At 39.2% G+C, this 21,063-nt stretch overlaps 2 protein-coding genes across 2 annotated transcripts; both read right to left on the bottom strand.

The window, feature by feature from the left end:
• Positions 1–542: 542 nt before the first annotated feature.
• Positions 543–3,369, bottom strand: chmp7 (charged multivesicular body protein 7). The gene is made up of 11 exons (XM_024276234.2): positions 3,162–3,369; positions 2,814–3,085; positions 2,566–2,737; positions 2,296–2,481; positions 2,081–2,214; positions 1,874–1,922; positions 1,678–1,797; positions 1,519–1,617; positions 1,374–1,431; positions 1,099–1,302; positions 543–1,021 (listed from the first exon to the last, which is right to left on the bottom strand). Exons 2-11 carry the CDS (start codon positions 3,056–3,058, stop codon positions 966–968), a joined length of 1,323 nt encoding a protein of 440 aa, XP_024132002.1. The 5' UTR covers positions 3,059–3,085; positions 3,162–3,369; the 3' UTR covers positions 543–965.
• Positions 3,370–3,763: 394 nt separating this feature from the next.
• On the bottom strand, positions 3,764–10,548 carry lgi3 (leucine-rich repeat LGI family, member 3). Its single transcript, XM_024276275.2, has 9 exons — positions 10,080–10,548; positions 9,455–9,526; positions 8,970–9,041; positions 7,176–7,247; positions 7,002–7,073; positions 6,740–6,909; positions 6,497–6,661; positions 6,336–6,426; positions 3,764–4,999 (listed from the first exon to the last, which is right to left on the bottom strand). Exons 1-9 carry the CDS (start codon positions 10,280–10,282, stop codon positions 4,270–4,272), a joined length of 1,647 nt encoding a protein of 548 aa, XP_024132043.1. The 5' UTR covers positions 10,283–10,548; the 3' UTR covers positions 3,764–4,269.
• Positions 10,549–21,063: the final 10,515 nt, after the last annotated feature.

Raw genomic sequence — 21,063 nt, forward strand, 5'->3', positions numbered from 1 at the left:
AATAACCTAATAATACCTTTCTGCAAATACCGAATGACCTCAGCTGCCTCAAAGTCTCCACTGTTTCTCTTTCTGAACAGCCTCAGAGCTGCAGTTGAGTTTACTGTGCAGCTGGACGCCCACACCTGCACTTCTCCACCTCTTCTTCAGGATAAATCAATACCTGCTGCTGCTAAAAATAGGGAAGACCAGCACGTGGCACAGCCTGAACACATGCAGTACCACCAAGCGGACACTAGGTGTCCTCAGAGCACGCATTGTTTGGCATAAAAAAAATATATATATATATATATATATATATATATATTAGCTTCACTGCCCATTTGAATCAACCAAAATAACGTTTTCTTCTAACAATAAAATAAATCAATTTTTTTTAGAAACTTTTCATTTCAGAATAGTGTGCTCCAATCATTTTTTGACATGTTTTTTAACCATCAATTACATAAAAATTGATTTAGTAAAACTTCGAAGAGTTTATTGTTATAATTAGAATTCTCAAGTGTGTCTCATACAAATACCACACACAAAAAAAAAAAAAATCATGAAAATAAATTTTATTTGACAAACACACTGTGTTGAAAGTAAACTTGAGATGGTTCCGATTCTGATTACTCATGTTTACGGTTAAGAAGGACACTTAAACACACTTTACAGAACACGCACGTCACTCAAACCAACAATGCAATATTTGGTGAATTTAAAAACAACCTTAAGTAATGAAGGGCTGAAATCAAAAGAAAAAAATGACCACAGAGCCTTTAGATTTTCAGGGAAGAACTGAGTTCACTCGTTTTAAAGGCCTCAAACTATATATAGATCCGTTTTTTTACAATAAAGATTGAGATTTTATTTTGGCGTTTAAGTCAAACCCTGACGTTATTAAGAGATTAAGTGCATTTTTAAACTTTTCACAATGAACAGCTTCGATGAGAGCTCTGATCCGATGAAGACAGGCAGAAGTCTCACTGCGCTGGCTCTGATGTTTTGCCTTCTGATGCTGATTTCTTCTGTCGAGAGTCTGAACACAGTAGAAGCTTGCGTTATTCCCAAAAAATTCAATTTGCTCCTAAAAAGGATAACTCTAAAGCTGCAAACCTTTATCTGACAGCGTTAACTGCTCCAGCTTTGCCTCCAACACATCAGGGACGACGTTCAGGGGACCGCGAGGAACATCCGGTAGAGAGCTGAAGATCTGCTCGCTGGGGGCTCTAACACCGCCTGCTGGAACTGGGGCGGTGTCTGGATTTGCCTCATCCATCAAAGACTTCAGTTCTTCCTCCAAAGCATCCATGTCTTCATCTGCAGAAGAAAAAGAAATGCTGTGGTTTCTGCAGAACGTTAAAGATCAGAGGGGTGGAGGGATGCCTTACCTGCAGCAGTCACACCACTGGAGATGGTTCGATTGACTTCATCTTGTGTGTCACACAGCTGTTTTCGGGACAAAAAAAATAAAACAGGAACAGGATGAGAAATAAATTAATAACACAACTAACTGCCTACAAAAGAACTAAGTACCTCCTGGATTTGATCCACCAGACTCTCGGCACGCTCCACAGAAACATCCTTTAGAGACAGCCTTAAGGCAGCCACTCCCGTCTGATAGGCCTGCATCACCTAAAGACCAGCGTGTTTAACGTGGAGGTTTGAACACAACACTGTAAACGCAGCTCTTACCATCTTATCTGTCTGTGACATAGCTATTCGGTCCAGGATTCCCCTGATGCTCTCCATTTTGGCAAACAAGTTGTCTGCCCTCTTTTCGACCCTTTTCCGGCTTCTCAAACACCTGAGAGCCTAAAACACAGAGAGTAAAGCTAAGAGAACTTAATGCAAATAAACCTGAGGGTCCACACGGGAGCATGATGACTACCTGGGACTTTTTTCCTTCTCGAAGCAGATTTCTTGCTTCTTCCTTGCACCTGTGAGCAGACAGTAATTTGATTCCAAACACAACCACAACAATCCCACAATATGAACAATCTAGTGAGGCTCTGGAGCCACATGAGCTATCTGGCTGAAGCAGAAGCCTGAAGCCTGATTTAGGCTCTGTTTCAAGAAGATCTACACAACTTATTACCTGGCAGCTTCCTGGCCCAGCTTTTCCACTCGCTCTCCCAGCAGCTTCTCACTGCGCTGCAGCTGGTAGATCCCAATGTCGACGTCATTCAGGGGAGACACGCGCTCCTGTCCAGCCTGACAAAACTTCACAATCTTTGAAGATGATAAAATACATTAGCTGGACAAGAAAGCTTCTAAACACAACTATGAGTTGTATTTAACATTATGAATTACCTTCTCTCCCTCATGCAAACAAACTATCACTTGCTTATCCTTCTGCAGCTGTAAGAGAGCCATGCACAGGGTGCTCTCATCTGCACAGATGTCAGAGGAGAGCCCACAGAGCTCCTGAAAAGAGACAATGGAGCAGTTGGATAAATCACTGCTCCGATACAGCTGAAGGAGTTCTGCTGCTTTCTCCTAAAAGAGGAAAAAAAAACAGAATATTAGACTGCATCTGATTGAAAACTTTCTCCACTGAAGGACAATCAGAGCTGCACAAACCTTCACTATTTCAATCACAACAAACGAGTCCTCCAGAGGAACCCCTCCACCTCCCAGCAGGGTGGAGAAGGTCCACTTCAGGGGCTTCACCAGCAGGAGGCCGACGCTCCAGGACACCCAGCCACAGTCCACGCTGGCGGCGAACTCCGACTCCCTCTGGATCTTACCGCCTCTGCCGGAGGGGAAAGCAACACACGGTGAGGCGGGGTGACAGCGGACAGTGCCGGGGCTCGATCCACCGCCGTTACCTGGCCATGGACTGAATGACGGTCGGCAGCCCCAGCGGGGACCTGTCTTCCCTCCTGAAGGTCTCGTTCAGGTCCTTCAGGTTGATGCACACCGACCCCCGCTGCCTGCAGCTCCTCATGATCAGAGACGTCCAGAAGTCCATCTTGCTGTCCCAGTCCGTTACGTTCACATCTCGGTTCTCCTTAAATTCGGAGAACATAAAATTCATGCGCTCGTCGTCCTTCCATTCTGGGGGTAGAGTCATTTTAGACCGCGGAGGAGTTTGTTGTAGCTGATGAGAAGAGAAATCCGTTTTTGTTGGTCAGTTAGCTAAACAAGCAGTCGGCTAAAGTGGGCTAAACAATCACCTCCAACTATCGAAAAGTCTCAAATGTCAAGTTAAAGAGTCCAGACGTTCAGACTTGGTCTCCAGGCGGAAAATCATCGACTGTCGCTCTCATTTTTGCTGTTAAAAAACAGATTTCAGCCAACAACAACACTGCTAACAGAAGCTAATACATCAACAGCAGGGGTTGGTTTGGGTATATTTTCACGCCCGCGCAGAGAGGCGGAGCTAAATTTCCTACCGCTTTGTTTCTATGTATCATTTCCGCCCACACGGGAACTTTGAAAATGGAAATCAAGCACCTTCTTAGTCTCAAGAATATTGTTTGCGTCAATAATGCGCATTAAAAAATATAGAAATGTTTTACTTATGTAGACATTTTTTTTAACCACAAGTTAATTTTTTTTGTTTTCTTTTGGCTTTGTCTAAATACAATTTAAAGTAAATAATTTGAAAACAATTTAACTTAAAATGTTTTAATACGTTTTAAAACGTATAAATAAAATAATAATAATTTTTTACCTTTTTTGTAAAATTCCCCCATCCTTTTTTTTCTTAATTATTTTGGGGCTCAGAATAACTTGTTTCAATGGTTTAGCCTAAGTGAAAAATAAAATAAATAAATAAAATAAAAAGTTTATTGACCCGTATAAAGATATACACTAAGCAGTATTCCTCCTTTTTTATTTGGTGGATTCACGTTTATTTCTTCTCATGCCATCTTTGATTTTTTTTGCTGAATAAATATAACAATCCAAAACAAATCCAAAACTCATAGAACTCATAACATATTTAAAGAAAAATAAATATTAAAGCATGTGAGCTTGTTACAATTATCATGCAACAAAATTCCCTGTTCACTGAATAACAGAAACATTTAGACTGTTTTACTCTGATGATTCATCATTTTGTTATTGTACATGCTCCTCACTCACATGTCAGTTCTGTACAAAAAACAATAACCAAAGATTCCCTTTCTGTGGCTGAGCAAAAACAGTGATGCGACATCTGTTAAAATGGGATTTTTTTTTCCAGAAGTTAACGGACAGTGCAATATTTAGTCACATGGCTTAAACACTTTGCAGTCTTATTTGGCACATTTAATATCTGTAATGACACACTTCCGGTTCTCATTTGGCACTGAGATCCACCACCAGGTGCTGGTAAGCCAGAGTATTTCCTTTGAAGCTGGCAGACAGAAGGAAGTCCTTGTCGTCCACGGATACCAGGTTGAACCCTCTGGGCGCTCTCATGTTGAGCTCCTGGAAGGGCTGAAAGCGCTGGGTGAGATCATCCCACAAGTACACCCTGGAGAAGGAGAAATCACTCCCCAGGATGAGGTACTGGCGGAGGCCCACAGTGAAGGGATAGACTGCCATGGAACCTCGAGACGGGAGAGTCTGGATCTCCACAAACCGCTGGCCTTCCCAGCGGAGGATCTTGGAGTCACCGATGAAGCGGGTGAGGCAAAGGTAGAGAGCTCTCCTCACCCAGAAGTGCTTGACCATCTGCACGTCAGCCACCTCTGTGATTTGGGAATGGAGGGCAAACTGCTTTTGGCTCCGGTTCCATTGGTAAACCACTGGTGCCTGGGACGCACTCGAAAGGATGAGATGAGGCTTTCCCCCCACGTCCAGGAACTCCACATGGGTGTCCCGATGCCAGGGATGGAGGGACTGATGGGAGTAGAAGCCGTTGCTGTTCCAGCGGTAAATGCTGGTGGAGCCGGCCTTGGAGCTGTCAGCCACCACAAAGTACCACTCTCCATCCAACTGGAAGGTCTCCACGAAGTTGGGTTTCCTCACACGGCTGGTGTCGATGTCCTGGATCTTTATGAAGCGCTGGGGATCCTCTTCCCACCTGAACTCATAAAAAGACTGTCAGTGGAAGCTCAAAGCCTTTCAAAATAATACAATACCCAAATGTTTCATCTACTGAAGACGTTTAGGAACACAAAAGTATAGAAAAAATTAATTGATACAAATTTAGGACATTAATGAATCTAAAATAGATTTAATACTATTTAAGCTATTTAATGCATAATTTGAATATTAATTAAGATAAAAGGACGTATTGGAATTTCATTTCATTGGTAAAAATAATTTAAAAGATCTTATTGAAGTTTGTTTAATATGGCTGACAAATAGCCACAAATTGGTAAATTTATTTATTCTTGGTATTTTAATTATTGTATTACATATTATTTGTTTTGAAAATCATTTCCACCACTAGGAATAAAAGTTAAGAAAACGTCTGGATTATATCAAATTTCAATAAATATTTAAGGAAAAAATATTCTGATTTTAGAGAATTTTCCTTTGAAATTAAATGAAAAAACAAAACCATGACTCAGTGTTTAGTAAGTAAGGTATGATATTTTCTAACAATGCTCTGCTAATATTGCATATTTGACTTGATGAGTGCATGTTTTGATTTAGAAACACTCAGCAAAAAGAATTCTAAAAGTCAAACGGCCCATGTTTAACTGCAAATGTTATAAAATATTGCTAAAAAAAGAAAAGTGACAACAATTCTAAAACTACAACAGTAAAAAAAGTAGTTTTTGTTTTGGAAAAAAATCAATAAAAAAACACTTTGTTAGAACCAGTAAAATGTCAAGACTTGTTTTTATTTATTTTTGTGTGTGTGTGTTGTAAAATGAAAAGAACAAATATTTTAGCAAAAAATTTAGAAAATGTTTAAAAGAGATTTATTTTTAAGGACTTAAAGTAAAAAGGGATTTTATACAAAGAAAGTGAGCCAAAAGGAAAAAAAAAACAATCCATCACGTTTTATGGCTTGAAATTAAACAGAAAAAAGGAATAAAAGTAAAAAAAAATTTAAATAAAATTAATAAAATCAATGATCGTAACCAAACAATATTGTTCCATTGACAAAATGTTGATTAAAAAAAAAAACTTTCAAATTGTCAAATTATTTGATTTTTTAAGCAACATAATCTCAGCATTTATTTGTCTTTGTTTCTTTTATATATATAACGTGTTGACATGTTACAGTAGATCTTGTCTGAAAGTTATATTTTTTACTTTAAACCATCAAAACTCAGACCCAATTTTCCCAATAGGGAAAATAATGTCACCATGGGTTATTATGGGTTAAATTAAACAAAGAATTGATCAGCAGTGTTTCATCATACAGTAAGTAGGATGTGTTCATGCACTACAGAAAGTCTTACTTGTATATGTGAGATCCTCCAAAAAGCTGAGCCACCACCATGTAGAGAGTGTTGTTGATCACAACAGGTTTGCAGTACACGGCAGAGCGAGCTTCAACAGACACAAACGCATCAGGTTTCTGTTCTGTGCAACAGCTACGCATTCAAAGTCCTCCACTCACATGTGATGTTGTGGAAGCTCCTGAAGACCATCTCCACATGATCCCAAACGTACAGGGTACAAAACCCTGAGTCAGGCTGAGCAAAAACCACAAACTGATCCTCACTGAAGTCGTAGGACTCCACTGACACAGAATGGAAGGGGAAGGTTTCATAGACAGCAAAATCTGCAGGAAGAGGAACCACAGTGATGGGGGTCAGAACGACACATCATTGAGCGGCGCTCATGAATGGCGAGCTGAAACCTGCGCTGATGCAGTTGAAGTCTCTGGGTGTGAGGTCGTGGATCCTGCGACCCTGGAACTCAAAGGGGCTGGCGCAGTAGATGGCAGGAACGGACGTGTTGGTCTTCTCCATCCAGTCCACCAACCACTTGATCTTACAGTCACAGCGGAACGAGTTTCCTCGCAGGTCTCTGAGAGACAGGCGGGAGCAGAAACATCCATTTAAATTGATTTGAAATCCAAGTTTACGGGAGAAAGTAAAATGTTCCAAAAGCACACTTACAGGTCTGTGAGGATGTCTAAGTGTTTGAAGAGATCTCTGGGCAGATGCTGTAGGTTGTTGTTTGACAGAGACCTGCAAGTTAGCAGAAAAGCATCACAAATTACTATCTGCTGTTGGCTTTTCTCCATAATTTACTAGTTAGTACCAGTTCTTTTCAATCAAAATGATACTTACAGATGAGTTAAGGATTTGAGTCCTCTAAAGGTGTGCTTGGACAAACTCTGGATATCATTGTTCTCAATGAACCTGAGGAGAAGTTAAAACAGTCTTATGACACATGGCAGCCTCTGAAATCTATTCTCCATCTCTGCTGAATTTGATTTCTGTCATCCCTGATTAGAGTCTAAATGTTGAGCTAGAATACCAGGTTTGGCTAGAATTGTATTTTAAATCCAAAATGTTCAAAATCTTTGCATTGTTCAGTCATTAGATTTACGATGCAAACGGTTCTGCAGCCAATACCTCACAACACAAGGCTGCAATGCAAACTGTTTGATTTAAAATCTTGTTTTAAGACATTTCAGACATTCTACCTGGTTTCGATCATTGTTTCTCTATAACTTTCTAAGCTTCTCTCAGAATCAGTATAGATTGTTTGTCTCATTAAAAGTTAGGATGAAGAAATAATGAAAATATTATTAAAGAGTTCCAAACTCTTGACGATAGAAATATTAAATTAAGAAACTTGCAAAAGTCTTACAAAACTTAGAAAGCTTACAGAACACAAAAGAGTTGCAAAACTCAAATTTTTGGTTCAATTTTAAGTTCAGTAAATGTTAACAAGTTAGATGGCATTTATTGTGATTATATTGGAAACAAAATACTATGAATAAGTTCTGGTTTTAAATTTTATGAAGATTTAATAAGATGGACCAAACTGTACTAAGAAAATATTCTCATTTTGTTCATGTTTTGTTGTAAAATGAGTCATTTCCATCTATTCCACCAGTAATTTGTTACTGTAATGAACATGAGCTACATTTAGGTACATAAGAAACTCAAAAAATACAAACTATTTGCCTGCTAAATACTTTTTATTAAGTAGGGATGTAAAAGATATTTGATATGTCTCAAAGAATCAATTGGGAAGTGGAAGATAGATATGTATCGCAAATTGATTGAGCAACTGCAGTATTGTTTGAAAACCACAGATATGAACAAGATTATGTTGGTTAAAAGATAAATAAAATCAAGAAGTAAATAATCAATTTCTGTCAAACTGCAGTTTCGCTTTCTAGTTTTTTTCTGCCATTTTTCTCTTTTTATGATCATGTGACGCAAACAAAAAGACATCCAATCATAAGCTTGCTTTTTCCAAGTCAATACCTGAAAACATGTATCTGTTAAATGCCATGCATTATTATTTATAGCTTTAAATGCCACATAAATAAGAAATATCTAGAATTTACCATTTTTAGTAAAAAAAAAATTGGACTGTATTGTATCACCAAAACGTTAGTTGAACCTTTTATGTATCGATTTGTGGACCATGTATAGAGATGTATATCGAATTGTGTGAGAGACAATTAGGCTGTATAACCTTCAATTTGAAGTAACATTGACATAAGCTTTATTAACCTATTTTTTTCATTTTCTAATGTTTATATGCAACTCATGGTTTCTACATTTTGATGTCTTATTGTTGAGTAAAAATTACTTTCCGCATTAACAGCTTTCTAGTGATTTTCTAGTGTTTTTCCCTATTTTAGACTCCCTCTTTTTACAGTGTGCACTCTACTGTGCTGTAAGCAAACTTTTCAGTGCACATCAATTCGCCTGATGGCATTCAGCCCTCTTCCAATTACTAAAGCAAAGTGTTCGCTGACAGACGACGATTCATTTCCACTGCAGAGTTCCTGCTTGTTCAAATCTCACCCTCCTGCACCGTTTGAGAACAGACTCAGGTTCCATAAGAACTCAATATTTTCACATAACAGTGACAATGTCTGTTTATTTGTGGAAACTCACAAGTATTGGAGGTGGGACAGACCAGCAAAAGCATCGTCAGCAATCGTGGTGAAAGTGTTGGAGTTCAGGAGCCTAGAGAAGGAAAATGAAAGCATTCCATCAAGAAAGTTAAAGATTTTTGATGGTGTTATGAAGTAAAATAAGAAGGAAGATATTTTTTAAGGGTGTGAGTTTGTAGAAACTATGGCAGACACAGACAGAAACCCTCACCATGACTGCAGCAGAGACAAACAAACCGTTGTGTTTCCACACTGAACTGAGACGAGTCCGTCATTAGCAATGAGACTGATACTGAGCCACTTATAACTGCTATGTCATCACTGCTTTCAATCACCATTCATCTGCAGGAGGCCAGCTCAAACCCTTCCTTTGTCCCAGTAAAATGAAGATGCTCCCTCCTGTGTGCTTTTAGCTGCTTTGCATATTTACTTAGGAGGCAGCAGTGAGTGAGAAAATGAAGTGATGGCGTCTTGAGCAGCACTCACAGGAACTGCAGCAGGTGGAGGTGTGAGAAAGCCCCCTCTGGGATGGTCGTAAAGGCTGCGTTCACCATCGTCCTGCATGGACAAAAGCACAGCAGAAGTGTCCTGTCATCTCAATATGGAAACATTTCTGACTACCTGTATTTCTGATTTAAACGTACAAACATGTTTTTAAAAAAACGAGGACACAGAACTTTGATCTTTTATTGGGTCACAGTGCTGCTGCTCTGATCTACAACTCCTTGTCAGCTTTTCCTCCATCAATGTTCCCATTTCATTTTGAGTGCGCCATTTATTGACTGAGAGATCTCTCAGAGGAGAAGCAGATCTCCTGCACAGAGCAGGAATCTATTGTTAGTACTCATCTCTGGGGCTTGACAGAAACAAGAATATTCTCTGGAAACTAAATTTAGCGTGTGCTGCAGTGTAGGAAAGATCATTGCTGCTAAAGAGAAAACGTGTTGCACCTGCAGAACGAAACACTTCTGAATTCACCTATAAATAATGAAAGCAGAGGCAGGGATTTCATGCATCATTACATAACCGTGGGTGACATCAGTGTTGTGAAGAGCCTGCATGCTGCGATCACTTCACAAGAGGGTCTTGGTTGCACAGAGAACAGACTCACAGAGAGATGATCCCAGGAGGAAAGCTTTTGGGGATGGTCTTGGTGTCCACGCAGAAGGCACTGTCTTTGGTGCAGGAGCAGGTTGCAGGGCAGCGGGGTACCTTGGGGGCTCTCCTGGCGAAGGATTCCCTCGGCAGGCAGAGGCACAGACATAGCAGGGAAAAGCAGACCAGCTTCATCCATCTCTCCTCAAGTCTCGGCATTGTCACTGGATGGGGAAAAAAACCCACAGAAGCTGCTGGAAAGTGGCTCGGCGATGTGCGATGGAACGCCTGCCTGCCAGCAAGTGCAAAACTGACGGAGGCAGCAAAGGAGGGGAAGGAGGGAGGGGGAGTCAGGGTAGTCCTGTGTATTCTCAGTGGGTGTGGGTGCTCTGCAGCCCCCCCGTGGGTTTTATCTGTTGTCTGCTCCTGCCAGCATCCACACGGCAGGGATGATGAACAGCCAGGCTTCTGCTGCTGGAATCAATTATTTATCATTGCACATGCAGAAAACCTAAGAGCAGCAGCAGGGAGGGAACAGTGGGGGCGTTTTCACATCAGCGTTTCACAGATTTGTCTGCAGAAGACAGAGCATAGTTCTGTTGACGTCTTATTAGGTGTCAGACGATAACTTCTGCCAGCATGCAAACTCTGTTCAGGTTTAATTTATGCATTGAAGTGCAAATAAAACAAAATATATGCAATATGCATACAGGGATTTCATTTATAACCGTCACTTATGAAAAGTAATTTAAATTCTGTTCAGTTTATTGTTGCAATTTTCTAATTTGCACAATAATATTGCTGCAAAAAGTCATAACTTTTATTTAAAAAAAAATTATTTTGTGAGGGTTTTTTGTTTAATCAATTACTTATAATGTGGAAATTAAGAGAGCAATTTTAGTACATTTTGAAAAAAAACCCACAAATTTTGACTCCTAGTTTGATATGTTATCTTACCATAAAAGTGAAAAGATTTGTAACTATTTAAAAATAAATGTGAAAGTAAAACATTACAATTAAAATTGGTTTTAAAACAAATATTCCTGATAGACCAGCCATCTGATAAAGAAAAAAAACTGAAACGGTGGGAAACAGGGTACTACAATCAGTACTAATCTTTACCAGCAGAGGGCGCTGTTGTCTCTTAAATGAAGTCAGTCTGGCACTCAGTCGTGCAATGAGAAAATACGTAATAAGTGCCAGGCATCACCAGTTTTTCTTGCACAACGCCTCTGTTGTCAGGAGCAAAGAGACCATGCAGTGTCTCTGCTGCTCTTAGAGACACAACAAGTGGCCTGAAGCATTTGATCCACCACATCACTGTTTTGTTCCGATGTGTAGACACATGTTTACCTCACAAACATTTGATTTCCTTTCTAAAACTAAATTTTAATGTCTCGGGAGGGCACAAAATGGAAAAAAAGGCAGTTTTGCTTAATTTTAATTTGGGAATACATATAGGTTATTAGAAAATGACATTTTTTCTGATAAGAGCTGAATGTGTTTTTGTGAAAATATGTTTTTTACAATTACAAGATGATTTGAATAACTATTCAAATTATAATTTAGGATTTGTTATGTTTCTGAGATTTCATGCAAGAAAAGAAAGCGTAACACACGGATCAGAGCACAAAAGATAATTTGATCTTTATCCGGTCTTAGATAACTGGCACCTCAGATTGTTCTAAAAACAACAGTTTTGTTGTGTTTGCTGTCAGGTCAAAGCAGCAAATTACTCTCTCTGCACCACCTTCCTTTACAACTTAAGAGTGTTTTGGGTTTTCTGCTAATATGGCACTATGTATTATGGTCAAACAGCTTTATATGTTTTTTTTCTGTCCGAAATTACAGGGTTGGAGATGTTTGGTTGTTAGGGGGAAACACGACTTCTGCATTCCTGCTCATTTTGTGTTTAGTAAATAGTGCTAATTGAAGCATGCCTATCATTCATTCAAAAGTAAAAAAATACAATATTTTTAGATTTGTACATTCACAGCATGTATAAGCCAAATATGAGTTTTTTGATGGGAAGAATCCTCTAAAAAATGTCACTTTTCAGAAGGTTTCAGGCTTTTAATGAAATAAAGGAAAGTTTGTTTTTTGTAAATCTTCCAGAAAAAAGATTCAAATGCAAACCAGTTCCTTTGTTTTTGGGTGCTGTCGCCTTTTGTCTCATTTAGCTATCAGTTTCCTGTCGTGATTCTATTTTAATGTTTTCTTTTGTGTTTGCCGTTGCACGTCTGTGCACGTCTAAGCTCTTTTTTGTGCCAACTGTATGCGTGGATTTATGCAAGTTATGCTCAGAGAAGAGTTGTTAATGCCTGAGATTACCTCTTGTAAAGCTCCACCCAATCCAAACCAGTGGGAACCAGTATAATTGCATGGCACGGGGAGAGGGGAGCATGAAGCAGCAGCTGGAAACCGGACGTGCTCCATGAGAAGCTGAGGAATCTGCAATGCAGCTGAGATTAGTCCAGTAAATTCTCTCCATACAAGTGGGCTTCCCAAATAACAGGTCTCACGTTTAAACACTGTTATGGAAAATCTTATGAGTGACAGAAATCGGTTATGACACCAAAGCGTGAATGATGTCATTATGTGAGACGACTGCTTTGCAGATTTGAGTTCTGAACCCTCAAAGCAAGTTGGCTTCAAAACTGCTTCCCAGATGATGAAGAAGTTTCTGAAATATGATCAGCAACCTGTTGGTGTCTCAGAGTTAAAGCTGTAAATCTTTGTGCTGAAGTAAGATAACCTTATGAAAGATAAAATTTAAACCAAAGCACGAAAAGAGTAAATTAAATGACAGGAAGCAACACCTCTGGGCTCCATGTTTTTCTGCTGCCAGAGGAAACACCAGGTTCTGAGCTGCAGAGTGATGAGGTATTTGTGTTTGCTGCTCACTGAACTGTACATGCTGTGTGAAGGCTTTCTGATCATTTGCTTCTTGAAAACAGCCATGTTTGCTGTTTCTGAAAACAGGGTTCTAGACAACAAGATTCATTCGTTAGAGTCCTCAAGAATTTACAGGCTGCACAACTGTTATGAACAGAGATGGCACCCCTCAAGGCCATGATGTAGAGTTAGGAGGAAAATTCATTCTTAAATTTAAACATTTTCCATGTTCAATTATAAACCTTTCAAGCTTGAATTAGGTTGGATAAAAACTGAATTTGATCTTCACTTAAGGAACTTTTAATGTGTATACAACAAAAAAGTCTCCTACTTTTATTGTCCAGCAGCAAAAAAAGAAATCATTTTAACATAACCTTTATTGTCATTGGACAGAATAACAAACCAATCTCATCATGTTTATTTTATTTTATTTTATGAAGAATATGGCAGAAAAATTATCAACAGATTCAAATTTCATTACTTTTCCAATTAAATACCTGCTTCAATGAAATTCTCGTTTTTAACATGTTCTTGTAGCATTTTTTTATCATTACGGAGGACGTATATAAAAATATGAAGCTTAATATTGAGTTTCTGAGTATTTCTTTATTTATATGATGTGAACCAGGAGTAGACATATAAATGTAGTTGGGAAAAGCTTGTAGGTGTAACACAGAAAATACTATCTGCAGCCACAAGCTCCCTTCTCCATTACAATGGATCTGCTTGTAGATGACTAGATCCATGGTTTACTCATTTTCCACAACTGCTGCTCTGCAGAAACTACGTCTTTTGAGGCTTTGTGATTTTGGAATGTGATTTGGTATTTTGAAAATAGATCAATAGATGAGTCTTTAAGTGTACACCAACAGAACAATTTATGTTCACTCATTCATTTTAAACACAATTTCCTCACTAAAGAAAACCTTGATATTCCAAAACACAACAATTCACATTTTGCACAAGTTTGATTTCTCTTAAAGTGTTAGCTTTGTCTGTGTTTCAGTCTGCTCTAAATTAGAGGCCGTGGCTCATGTTTTTTTTTTTCTCTCTTTTTTCTATCACTGTAACATTCCTTCAAGTAATAAAAGAAGGTTCAGCCAAGTTACCACTCAATCTAAGAGCTCAGTGTTGGAAATGGCGCCCGGCCACGCTTAGCTTGGCAAAAATTAGTCATCAGATATTAGAAGTGTTCCCGTCAGCTTGTTCCAACATCCTCTGCTCTCTGGAAGACACAGTATGAAAGCTGAATATTTCCCCTTCTTGCCACAGCTGCTCACCCCCCCAGTTTCAAACCCCTCTCTGATTGGGATTAAGGAGCCTGAAACGACCCCTCCGTTCATCTGTTTGCACTTCTGTTTACTTTGGACGACTTGGTCTTTTCGCCACACAGGATGCAGGAAAGTAAAGTAAGAAGAGGGATGATGTTTCTTTCACTCAAGGCCTCGACTGGGAAATTCCCAGGTGCTTCCAAGCAACAGTGTAGACGCTTCAGTCAGGCATGTGCACACACGTTAAGCTGTGGCTATAATTTTTGCCAAAGCACCGGAGACGCGGCAGCAGTTTGTCTGCTCACAGAGCGGCTAACAGAGTCGAACGCCATCAAAAACATGGACGAGTGATTCAGAGGCAGTGAGTCTACAGCTACATTTTTAGGAGCACACTTGATCCTGCCGTCAATTGGCCAAGTCTGACGTCAGAGCTGGTGAGTCAGGGGCATCCAACGCACTCACGCGTGACCATCGATTCAATCAGGTGTTGCTCACAACTCCCTTTGCCCTGCGTGCTTTTATCTCTTTAGAAAAGGGGCCTGCAGGACAAGCAGTTTGTCTCTGACAATAATCTCTATTTAAAGGAGAGACTTTCTGGATGTCAATACATCAGAAGATAAAAACGGTTATCTCTAATTTCTTTCCTCAATCACCAAAGTGTGTTTCAGTCAGGAGGAGGCATGTCCGCCAATCCCATCCCCAGCTCAATTCAATTAAAGAGAGTACAAAGACATATGGCTTAGAGGGAAATGATATGATTAGAATCGTCCGTGCGTGGATGTGGCTACTTGGACTCACTCATAGATGAGCTGGGAACAGGAAGGCTCTTTTAGTTGAGATGCTGTTTCCTGGGGGTTGGGGGGGACATAAACAGCTTCCTAGACAACATTGTTGTTGTGAAAACACACAAGAAATCCAACATTTCCAGCATCTTCCGATAAAGCAGTCACGGCAGCGTCTTAGTTTCATTAAACACAATGCAGAGGAGCAACTGTACCCCAGCCACCCCCCCACCATCGATCTGAGCTGTCATAAAAGACAAACGATACGCCTCCTGGGACGGGATGTGCCGCAGGAATGCGTGCGCAGGTATCCTGCTGCCTGTGGGGACACCGGAGAAAGACTTTGCACACCAGTTGATCCTGTTTGATAAAGGCCTTGACATCCCCAGATTATATGTCTCAGCCTGGAGGAGGTGTTTGTGTCTCATTCCTGTGCTGAAGAAAGTCGATCTGGTGGGAAAAAGGCGGGGTCGTGCCTGCAGGCGTCCGTTTTTGTGTGGACGCCAACACAAGCCTTGTCAGGTAGACAGCACTTCCACAAGGCCTGCGCCGCCACCCCCCAGCTAGTTTAACACGAGCAAACACCCAGGACCATCTCGCTTACCCAACCACACCCACACTTCCTGGTGCCATAAATAATCTTTCCACAGGTGAATTGAGGTTTGTGAAAACGTACACCTCCACCACACGGAGCACTGCACTTCTGCACCCACCCATCCAAAGAAAACATAACCGGATTTGTTCAGGAGTCTAAAAACTCCAATTAAGACACATTTTTACTGGTGAATTTTAAAATATTACTATTAAAAAGCATTTTGATCCATAACTTACATTTTATGAATGACATTTATCAGCTCTAACTTTCGATTTTGATATTTATTTGAAACATCAGCACCATGACACTTCCACCACCGTGCTTCATATATGAAAAAAAAGTTTTTGTCTTTTTACAAAATGTTCCAGCATCTCTTTAAATCTCTAACACCTCAACCAAGACAGAAATGAATGAAAACATGTTTTCTTTATTGCTTTTGGTTGTTAACACACACTAAACATTTTTAGAAACATAATTTTCAAAGTTTCCATCTGGCTGTGGAGGCAGCTAAAGGGTTAAAAAGACTGGAATGTGCAGTAAAACACAGAGGCGTTTCGTGATACTTTCATTTGAGCCGATACACATGTTTTTTATTTATCAGTTTGAAATGCACACCACCAACCTCATTCACTACTTTTGTCCTCTAGATAGTTTGAACACATTTACATTTAGGGCAAAACACATGACTGTATAAGAGAACTGGATTGAGTGGCCCCTCCACTCTCGCTTTCCAAATAGGAAGTACCTGCTGGCTCCAAGAAACCATAGACATCTATGGAGAAATAAACAGCTATTACTCAGTCATTCTGTTTGTCAGAATAACCTTTCTTGTTCTGATACTTTTTCTTAAATATATTCTTGATAATTCTAATTTTTCTAATGTAATTTTTCTGTGGGGTAAATTATTCAATCTATAAAGTTGCAAATTAAACGCTTCGATGAAAGTACGTTCAAAACGTTTGGAGCCTGCTTTCAAGTGGTAGGGGTGTGGCCTTCCAACAAGCTCACTCGTGATTGGTTGCCATAGAATCGTTCATTTTCAAGTGAACCGAGACCCTTGTTGTCAGGCAGACCAGAACTCTCATAAGCTTTCCAATTTGCTGTGTACCAAACAGCACAGTGTGAAAGTGTTTATTTATTTATAGAAACTCCAACATTTGAACTTATTAGTTAAAAATGAAAGTCTTTCAAAGACAGTGTTGTCAATCACTGCAGGGTGTTAACATTGTAAGCTCTGGCTTCCCTCATACTTATTTATGTTTTTGGTGAAATGGAGAAAATGGGAAAGGGAGGAGGGAGTGAGTGACAGGGCGCGCCCCAGACTCACCCCTCCTGTCACGCCTGTCCCATAGAGCAGTGAGGGCACCAAGGAGCTGTCACACAGGCAGTCCTCTCATCAACAGGAGCCCAGACCCCCCGTGGAGACATGAACATCAATAACCAAAGAGCAAAGATAAGACAGAACTGTCTTCCACTCACATATTTTCTTTAACGAATGTTTGGCTCCAAGACCGCAAGATTCCTAAACCGACATAGTGCAACCTTCGACAGAATTAGACGCTTAGTGCTACAGTGAAACAACAAACTACAACCAAAACCACATAAATCAAAACAGCTTTTCATCACTGAGCTATAGTTATGAAGGGTGGGGAATCTGTCAGAGCGAGCAGACAAAAGAAAATTAAAATTCCTCCTCTGTTCTCAAATCAACAAACTGGGTGCACTCCTCCATCTTGGCCTGTCTGCAGCGCCTTCCCACAAAATGAATGCTTGAAGCGTCTGAGCTTCTTTTTATGCACTTGGCACTCAAGTAACAAGAGGCAGAATGTCTCCTTCACCTTGCAGATGGACGCCGGCCAGGAGGATATTCATGAATTTAAGTGTGCGCCGACAAACCCCCTCAGCCCTTTTGTGTGCACTGAAAGACCCCCTGCTCCAACTTCTCCTCCTTTTCTTCCATAAATTTTGTGGTCATTTGTTGGGAGACACACAAACGCAGGCTGATGTCACCGCGCCTCCACAGCGAGTGCCGTCACCACGATTGCTGTCATCCTCCCAGGAGCGTCTCTGCAATCTGCATGGAGCGAAGAAGGGATTCCTGATTGGTGCCCCAGAGTTGAAGGGCAGGTCACCTGTCAGCACTGACAGGAAACAGTGGAGATTCATTGAAAGAGGACAGTGCTTTTATCCAGACCTGCATATGATAATCAGACTGAAATAAATCAAACCTGGTAAACAAAAACACAAAGCAATTCATCTAACAGGTCTCTCGGGAAAAACACACAAGCCTCATCTGGGTTAGCTTTTACAAACGCAGATTACTTTCTTTTTTGTTTTTTTAATACATAAAGTGACCTCATATGATCTGTTCTAATGCATTTGTGTCAAACTATGTAAATTAAATCAAAACGGAAATAAATATTGCCCCATCAGAAAAATCTCTGCAATTAACCATCAATCCCAGAATGAATGTTGTATATGAACCTCAGATGATTGCACACGTCATATAATTCGGGTTATTTCTGTCTGTGAATTAATTTAACTAGATGTGGACATCTGGCTGCTGACAATGCAGCGAAGCTGTTGGCACACTGGGGACGTGGAGGCGAGGACTTTGTCTAAGTTTCATTAGGAGACTGTGTTAATCTAAGTTATTGCTGGTAAAAGTTTATAAAATGGCACATTGAGAAGCGAGGCGGCGCGCTCGCAGGAATCTACAACTGTGCACGCACTCCCTCCTGAGTGCTGGTAGGTGTGCAAGCAACATTTTTTCAACTGCAGCATTCAGGAAAAGATAACACAATAAAATGTAGATCCAATAAGTTCAAGAACAGTTTTTATCTAAAATCTTGGTTTTATTGTGTGAATGCTTTGTAAGCATTCACACAATAGTGATCCTGTTCCTCTTTTTAATAATCTTTTATTTTTTTACCTTTTGAAATATTTGTTTTTCTGCTTTTAACTTGTAAAGCACCTTGTGACTTTTGTCTGCAACAGGTGTTATATAAATAAAAATTACTTACTTATCAGTACTCATTTATGTTTTTTGATTAGTAAAATCAATCACACTTTCAGCAATTTCTGTAATCTTGATGTCAAAATGTTCAGCTCGTTAAGGACATTACTGCTTGTACTCTTAGTATTTGTACGTTTTACAGTTTTTAAGATTTTACGCAATTTAGCAATTTTTCAGCCTTATTGAAAATTAATTGGAATTTTTTCAAAGTTCTGCAAATTCTGCAATCAAGACATTCAGCTTGTTCTGGGCATTGATGTTTGTACTATTACTTAGGAATTTATTGAAATTTTATGCAATTTTTTGAAATTTTTTTCACATAATTCTTTAAATATTTGTGCACTTTATGCAAATTATGCAAGTTTGGTATCAAAACATTCAGCACGTTCGGGACATTCATGCTTGTACTTTTGGCATTTGTACCTTTTTGACATTTTACTTTTTTTGCAATCTTTTTCTGAAAATTATTCCAAGTCTTTGTTCACTTTGAAACCAGTGCAATATTGGTATCAATACGTTCAGCACATTTAGGACATTCCTTCTATTTCTTTTGGTATTTATACATTTAATGTAAATTTTGACATTTTTTGAAATTTTCTCATTGATTCAAGAAAATATTCAAGAAATTTTTCAAATTTTTGTGCACTTTCAGCAAATTATGCAAGTTTGGCATCAAAACCGAGGAAAGACAGCATTTGAGATCATACAGAAGAAAAAGATCAAGTAGATCTATTAGAGTCTGACATCCTCAGATTTAACAAATACAAGTTTATCTTAGACTTTTCCAGTTACTAAATTTCAGATTTTTTCAGTCTGCATGACCCTGTTGTCTAAGAAAAACTTAAAAAAAAAAAAGAAAAAACTAATCAAAATATTTCTTGTTGCAGGCCTGCAAATACAGAGAATGCACAGGTGCTGCAAAACCTAAACCAGAAGGTCCTGCAGCAACGTTTACTAACCACCTTTGGGTTGGATTTTGTTTAGTTTTTCTACATGAAAAAATCTTGGACAAATAAAAAAATAATATATGATATAAATGCAATTAAAGACTCTAAAAATCACAGCGCCTTTAAATGTACTGCAAACAACTTGAAACCAAGATGTTTACTTTTTTATTTTTCAGGAACATAACAAATGTATTTGAAAGTTCTCCAAGTCTCTTTAAATGTATATATATTTTTAATTTGGTTTAAATGTATATATATTTTTAATTTGGTTTAAATGTATATATTTTTTAATTTGGTTTTGCTCAACAAAGCAGCCGCCTTCGTTTGATGCCTGAAATTGAGAATTATAAGAAAAACTTGAGAAGCGTTACCTTACTTTATGGTCCCTTTTTTATTGGACTTCAGTTAAGATTAAGTTAAGTTTAAGTTATTAAGTCAAGAAACTTTGTCATAAAAAACATTCATTGAGAATAATCTTGACAGGAATTTTTGGAGCTGCATCTGGAATATCAACATCATGTAAACTGGATTACCATCAACCTAAAATGTTACCTTTCTGGAGCTGCAGCAAAACTCTGAGGAGATAACTAGAATTCTGGTGTTAGCATGCGTTAGGATTTCTCTGATATTAGATGCTTTAAAAAAAAAAAAAAAAATCAAGTAGATGGCATTCCCCTCTTCTTTCAGAATTGGATTCTGCAAACATCTCTGGTCGTAAAGCATTTTTCTCTTTGCACAGGCCAACAGTTGATATTCTCAAGCGCAGACAATGAACTTTGTTCCGTCAAACTCTTCCTGTGCCATCTGTCAGAAGTGATAATACCCTCCAACTAATGGCACCTCTGCACCATTAGGAGGTTATAAAGCGTGGCCTCGCATGTCCTTTCTATTCTCGAACAATCAAAACACGCAGACGATACTTTATTGCACCTCGTTTCCAGGGCTGTATGACATTTTCACCCCCCCAAAAAAACAATAATTTGAAGATCTCCAATTAGACTGGATAAAGAAATCCATGGAACATATTTTGATTTATAGATTAACAGTTTAAAAGGATGTTAGCGTTAATCTGTCATAGTTTTATTGCAATCCAGGTAACTGCTTTGAAGGCAGCAAGACGGTAAGAGGAGCTTCTCATTTAAAGGCTGAGGAGCTGATTTTAGCCTGTTGCGTGGAGACTGCAATCCACGTGATGTATCCGCAGGTGGCAGAAAGCCAGAATGGAGACTGGCATCAAGGTTGGTGGAACTGATGGATGAGAGTGTCGCAGCAGCAATCGCCAAGCTATTCATACAACCATAAATTACATGTTAACAGCCGGTTGTGGCTCGGCGCACTCGCCAACTTTTCTTCTGATGTCAGCAGCACATTATCATATCTAATCAGATTCCTGCAACCCCGTGTTAAGAAGAAGTGGCCATCTCTATAAAAATAATGTACATCACCGGCATGGAAATGTTTATATTTATAGAGTTCAAATTCAGAAAGCTTTAG

The sequence above is a fragment of the Oryzias melastigma genome, linkage group LG9 (assembly GCF_002922805.2).
Source record: "Oryzias melastigma strain HK-1 linkage group LG9, ASM292280v2, whole genome shotgun sequence".
NCBI classification, from domain to species: Eukaryota; Metazoa; Chordata; class Actinopteri; order Beloniformes; family Adrianichthyidae; genus Oryzias; species Oryzias melastigma.